This window comes from Colius striatus, chromosome 1 (assembly GCF_028858725.1).
Source record: "Colius striatus isolate bColStr4 chromosome 1, bColStr4.1.hap1, whole genome shotgun sequence".
NCBI classification, from domain to species: domain Eukaryota; kingdom Metazoa; phylum Chordata; class Aves; order Coliiformes; family Coliidae; genus Colius; species Colius striatus.
In genome coordinates, this window is record NC_084759.1 from 1,779,828 (window position 1) to 1,786,018 (window position 6,191).

General features: G+C 69.4%; 1 protein-coding gene across 2 annotated transcripts; it reads right to left on the reverse strand.

The window, feature by feature from the left end:
* Window positions 1–228: 228 nt before the first annotated feature.
* On the reverse strand, window positions 229–5,987 carry LAMTOR1 (late endosomal/lysosomal adaptor, MAPK and MTOR activator 1). Of its 2 annotated transcripts, none has more exons than XM_062020325.1 (5): window positions 5,877–5,987; window positions 4,266–4,411; window positions 3,526–3,603; window positions 2,539–2,665; window positions 229–798 (listed from the first exon to the last, which is right to left on the reverse strand). In XM_062020325.1, the coding sequence occupies exons 1-5, from the start codon at window positions 5,916–5,918 to the stop codon at window positions 706–708; spliced, it is 486 nt and encodes a 161-aa protein (XP_061876309.1). In that variant the 5' UTR covers window positions 5,919–5,987; the 3' UTR covers window positions 229–705. The 2 variants fall into 2 exon arrangements, with proteins under 2 accessions (XP_061876309.1, XP_061876310.1); XM_062020326.1 differs by having other exon boundaries at window positions 741–826.
* Window positions 5,988–6,191: the final 204 nt, after the last annotated feature.

Consider the following 6,191-nt stretch of genomic DNA (forward strand, 5'->3'; position numbering starts at 1 on the left):
GGCCGGCTCCCCTGTGCCCCCCAGCAGGAGCTGCCACCCCAGGAAGGATCCTCCCCCCTCACCTTGGCTCCTTGTCCCCCACAGATTCCACTCCAGCGTGGGACCCCCCCAGAGCTGCAGAGGGGCTGCAGGAGCCAGCCCAGCAAGTCCCAGTAAGCAACTGGGAGTGGAACTGGGCTCTGTGTGTGTGTGTGTCCCTCCCCTGAGCCAGCAGAGAGCAGCCTGAGCTGGGATGAACACGGCTTTTATCTACTGGGGCCCAAAGGAATTAAAAAACCCCACCAAAGAAAGGTGCAACCATGTAAAAATGGGGAGGGGGCACAGGGGGGGGCACGGGGGGGGCACAGGGCGGGCAGGAGGCAGCAGCAGCACACACAGCAGCCCTGGCACTGCCTCCAGCCCCCCACCTCTTCCTGGGAACACCCCCCCTCTGTCCCTCCCTGGGCGAAAAGGGGGGTGTGGGGGGGTGAAGTGCAGCCCCCTCCCCCTGCACACCCCCGGGGGAGGAGCAGCAGGAGGAGGAGGAGGAGGAGGAAGGCTCCTGTTAGTAGGCAGGCGGGTGTGTTCTGTCCCAGCTCTGTGGCAGCATCGTGAGGAGGGGAAATACCAACCAAAACAGGGGAGGAGGGGGAAAAAACCGACCCCAAAACCCAAAGGCGGCGGGGGGCACAGTGGGGGGCACAGAGGGGGCTGTGGGGAGGGGGCTCAGGGGATGCCAAACTGTACAACCAGTTCTTCTTTGGCGTCGACGCGGATCTGGGAGAGGGCGCTGAAGGCGTAGGCGGCTACCCGGGACACCTGCGGGCACGGCACGGCCTCACAGCCCCTGCGCGGGCACGGCCCAGAGACCCCCTGGCACGGGCACGGCCCCAGAGACCCCCTGGCACAGCCCCAGAGACCACCCTGGCACGGGCACGGACCCAGAGACCCCCTGGCACGGCCCCAGAGACCACCCTGGCACGGGCACGGACCCAGAGACCCCCTGGCACGGCCCCAGAGACCCCCCTGCATGGGCACGGCCCAGAGACCCCCCTGGCACAGACCCAGAGACCCCCTAGCACGGACCCAGAGACCCCCTGCATGGGCACGGCCCCAGAGACCCCCCTGCATGGGCACGGACCCAGAGACCCCCTGGCACGGCCCCAGAGACCTCCCTGCACGGGCACGGCCCCAGAGACCCCCTGGCACGGCCCCAGAGACCCCCCTGCACGGGCACGGCCCCAGAGACCCCCCTGCATGGGCACGGCCCAGAGACCCCCTGGCACGGCCCCAGAGACCCCCTGGCACGGCCCCAGAGACCCCCCTGCACGGGCACGGCCCCAGAGACCCCCCTGCATGGGCACAGCCCCAGAGACCCCCTGGCACGGCCCCAGAGACCCCCCTGCACGGGCACGGCCCCAGAGACCCCCCTGCATGGGCATGGACCCAGAGACCCCCTGCATGGGCACGGCCCCAGAGACCACCATGGCATGGCTCCCAGAGACCACCCTGGCACGGCCCCAGAGACCCCCCCGGCATGGCTCCCAGAGACCCCCTGCACAGCCCCCAGAGACCACTCTGCAGGGGCACAGCCACAGACACCCCTGGCACAGCCCCCAGAGACCCCCCTGCACAGGCACAGCCCCCAGAGACCCCCTGCACGGGCACAGACCCCAGAGACCACCCTGCCATGGGCACAGACCCCAGAGACCACCCTGCCATGGGCACGGCCCCCAGAGACCCCCCTGCACAGGCACAGCCCCCAGAGACCACCCTGCCACGGGCACAGCCCCCAGAGACCCCCCTCCACAGGCACAGCCCCCAGAGACCACCCTGGCACGGGCATGGCCACAGACACCCCCTGGCACAGACTCCAGAGACCACCCTGGCACGGACATGGCCACAGACACCCCCTGGCACAGACTCCAGAGACCCCCTGCAGGGGCACGGCCACAGACACCCCCCTGGCACGGCCCCCAGAGACCCCCCTCCATGGGCATGGCCCCCAGAGACCACCCTGGCACATACATGGCCACAGACACCCCCTGGCACGGCCCTGAGACCCCCTGCATGGGCATGGCCCCTAGAGACCCCCTGGCACGGCTCCCAGAGACCCGCCTGCACGGGCAGCGCCACAGACAGCCCCTGGCACAGCCGACCAGAGACCCCCCTGCCATGGGCATGGCCCCCAGAGACCCCCCTGGCACCCTCTTGGTAGTCCCAACACACAGTGCCACACCCCTCCTGGTAACCCCAACCCAGGGAACCCAGACTCCTCCTGGTAACCCCCACCCATGGTGCCCAGACCTCTCCTCCTGGTAGCCCCAACCCAGGGTGCCCAGACCCCTCCTGGTAACCCCAACCCACAGTGCCAGACCCCTCCTGGCAGCCCCAACCCACAGTGCCAGACCTCTCCTGGTAACCCCAACCCATGGTGCCCAGACCCCTCATGGTAGCCCCCCACTCCTCACAGTGCCCACTTCAGCCCCAGGCTGTGCCAGGCCCCTGGGGGGGTGTCTGTGGGGCAGAGCCCCCCGTGTGCCCGCTGCCAGCTCTCACCTGCTGCAGGTCAGCGAAGGGCACGGGGTCACTGGCCAGCACCTGGTGAGGCTGCGACGTGAGGGACGGCAGCAGCGGCAGCTTCTTCCAGTGCGTGAGCGAGGAGCTGAGCATGGCCAGGCGCGTGCTGCGGGCACACAGCGGCGTGGGCACGGGCACAGGACCCCCCTGCAGCCCCCACCCTGCCTGATGGCACCCCACTGCCTGGGGGACACCCCAAGGCCAGGCAGCTCCAGGCTGGGGCAGAGGGGCTGGGAACTGCTGCAGGGAAAGGGCCTGGGGGGGTTGGTGCCAGGGGCTGAGCAGGAGGCAGCAGCGTGCCCAGGGGGGTGAGAAGGCCAAGGGCAGCCTGGCTGGGCTCAGCCCTGGGGTGGCAGCAGGGTGAAGGGATTGATGATGCCCTGTGCTCAGTGCTGGGGAGGCCTCACTTCAAAGCCTGTGCTCAGTGCTGGGCCCCTCAGTGCAAGACACACAGAGGCAGCAGCAGAGCTGGGGAAGGGGCTGGAGCACAAGGGGCTGGGGAGGGGCTGAGGGAATGGGGGTGTTGAGCCTGGAGAAGAGGAGCCTGAGGGGACACAGCAGCACTCTCTGACACTCCCTCACAGCAGCCTGTGGCCAGGAGGCTCAGCCTCTGCTCCCCAGTAACAAGAGGGAAGGGGCTGGAGTTGCCCCAGGGGAGGTTGAGGCTGGAGCTGAGGCAGAACTGTTTCCCTGAGAGGGGTGTCAGCCCCTGTGCCAGGCTGCCCAGGGAGCTGGGGCAGTGCCCAGCCCTGCAGGGATCCCAAAGCCCTGGGGTGAGGTGCTGAGGGCTGTGGCTCAGTGCTGGCTGTGGCAGGGTGAGCTCAGGGCTGGGCTCCAGCAGCTCCAGGGGCTTCTCCAACCAAAGTGATTCTATGACACAGGGGTCCCTGCTCTGTGCTGAGGCTCCTCTCCAAGGCCCTGCCCCAGGGGTGCTGTGGGGGGTGGCAGTGCCCTGGCAGCTCCCACCTGTACTGCCGGGCTCTGTCCATGTACTCGTGCTGCTCCATCCCCTGCGAATCCGCTGCCGACACGTCGATGATGTTGCTGCAGAGACATAGCACAGAGAGCTCACGGCTCCCCCTGCAGCCCCCTCCCCACCCAGGCACAGGCAGCACCCCCCAGGGAGGGTGGTCAGCACCCAGCCCTGTGCTGTGCCCACCAGTGTGCCCCCAACCCCCCAGATTGCTGTGGGACATGTACTGTCCTGCTGTGTTGTGCAGGGGGGGCAGCAATGCCCAGGAGGGACCCAAACCGCCTCTGGGCACAGCCCCTACCCCCCTGCAGAGCCCCCCCAGGGGAGAGACACAGTGCCTGTGCCCCTCCATCCCCCTCTCTGCCTCCCCAAGGCCTGTGCTCCCTCTATCCCTCCCCAAGGACTCACTTCCTCACCCCAGTTTGCAGCCAATGACCCCCCCCCAGCCCCTGCCCCCACTCCCAGGGGTCACCCCCCACCCAGCCCCTCACCTCTGCAGCCTGAGGGGGGCTCAAATCAAGAAGGGGGGTGCAGCTGGGAGGCCAATGACCAGTCCCCTCGCTGCCCACAGCCCTGAGGCCACCAGCACACAGCTGCCCCGTGGCCGTCTCCAGCCCCTAATTGCCCTCCCCAAGTGCCCAGCAGTGCCCCCCAGCCTCACCCCCCTGTGCCCAGCCCCAGGCAGTGCCCCCCAGCCTCACCCCCCTGTGCCCAGCCCCAGGCAGTGCCCTACATGGCAGTCTTGGCCAGGATGGAGGACAGCATGGCCTGCTCATCGGTGCGTGCTGACGGGAGGCTGTGGTAGCTCTGCTCTGCCCCGTTCAGCACCTTGCTGGGGGGGGTGGCAGCTGGCTCCAGGAGCCTCTTGGTCTCCTCCTCCTGGGGGAACAACAACCACAGAGAATCAGTGAGTTGGGAAAGGCCCTGAAGCTGCTGGAACACAGCCCTGAGCTCACCCTGCCACAGCCAGCACTGAGCCACAGCCCTCAGCACCTCAGCCCAGAGCTTTGGGATCCCTCCAGGGCTGGGCACTGCCCCAGCTCCCTGGGCAGCCTGGCACAGGGGCTGACACCCCTCTCAGGGAAACAGTTCTGCCTCAGCTCCAGCCTCAACCTCCCCTGGGCCAACTCCAGCCCCTTTCCAGTCCTGTGGTTCATTACTGGGGAGACTGAGGTGCCAGTGAGGGAGCTGTGGGCAGGCTGAGAGCTGGGCACAGAGGAAGGTGCTGAGGTTCTGCAAGGGCAGAGTCCTGCAGCTGGGGAGGAACCAGCCCCTGCAGCAGCACAGGCTGGGGGTGAGCTGCTGGAGAGCAGCTCTGGGACAGGGAGCTGGCACTGCTGGGGGGCAGCAGCTGCCCAAGTGCTGCAGAGAGGCCAGTGCAGGGCTGCCAAGGTGCTGAGGGGCTGCAACACGTGTGTGAGGAGGAAAGGCTGCAGCCCTGGGGCTGCTCAGCCTGGGGAACAGAAGCCTGAGCTCAGGGGCACCTCAGCAGCACTCACAAGCACCTAAAGGCTCCTGCAAGGTGCTGAAAGGCTCAGGAGCTGCCACTTGGGTGTGTGGTGGCCAGTGGCAGGACAAGGGGTGAGGGGCAGAGGCTGGGACACAGCAAGTGCCCCTGGCCCAGGAGGAGCAAGTGCTTTGGTGCTGAGGGGAGGGAGCCCTGGCCCAGGCTGCCCAGGGAGGGTGTGGAGGCTCCTGCTCAGGAGGTTTCCAACCCCAGCTGGACACGTTCCTGTGCCCCCTGAGCCAGGGGCAGCTGCTGGAGCAGGGCCTGGGGCTGCAGCAGCTCTGCAGGGCCCTGCCAGCCCCAGCACTCAGGGATCTCATCCCAGTCCTGCCCACCGAGCCCCACCACAGCTTCAGCCCCTGCCCGGGACCCCCAGAGCCCCCCAGTCCCTCCCCAGCCCCCCCGTGCCTGCGCTGGCACCGCAGTGTGCCCACCCTCCACCCCCCCTCCCCGGGGCCGCCCTGCCCCGCGCTCCCGGGGCAGCCGCTGCAGGTGCAGCCGCGGCTCAGGTTTCCGCGGGCCAGCTGACAGCCGCCGTTCCGCCGCCTCCCGGCGAGGCAACGCTGGCACCGCTCCCGGCGGGGCCTCGGCCGCGGGCCGGGCGCTGCGGGCCGTGTGCGGTGTCAGACCCAAGCCGCCGCCACCCGCCGAGCCGCCAACCGGCGCCGGGACGCAGCCCGGGGCCAGCGCCGCGACCCGCGGCACAACGGGCCGGTGGGGGGGGGGGTCCCAGCCCTCGGCCTCCCCGGTGCCGCGCACTCCCCGCCCCGCCGCGGCCTGTCCGCCGTCCCCGCCCCGTCCCGTCCCGCCCGGCCCCGGCGCGGCCCCGCGGCGCACCTGGTCGGAGGCCTCGGCCTCGCTGCTGTAGCAGCAGCCCATGGCGGGGCCGGGCCCGGGGCTGCGGCCGCACCGGAGCGCTCCGGCGGAGCGGGGGCCGCGCCGCCCCGGTCACGTGAGTGAGGACAGCCAATGGGGATGCAGGGGGACCCACCGCCCGCCCCGGTCACGTGAGTGGGGAGAGCCAATGAGAATGCAGGTGGTGGACTCGGCACCCGCCCCGCCCCGCGACACGTGATGGGGAGAGCCAATGGGAACGCGGAGAAGGGCTGTAGCCCCACCCCGGCCTGCATCACGTGACGAGGGAGCCACTCA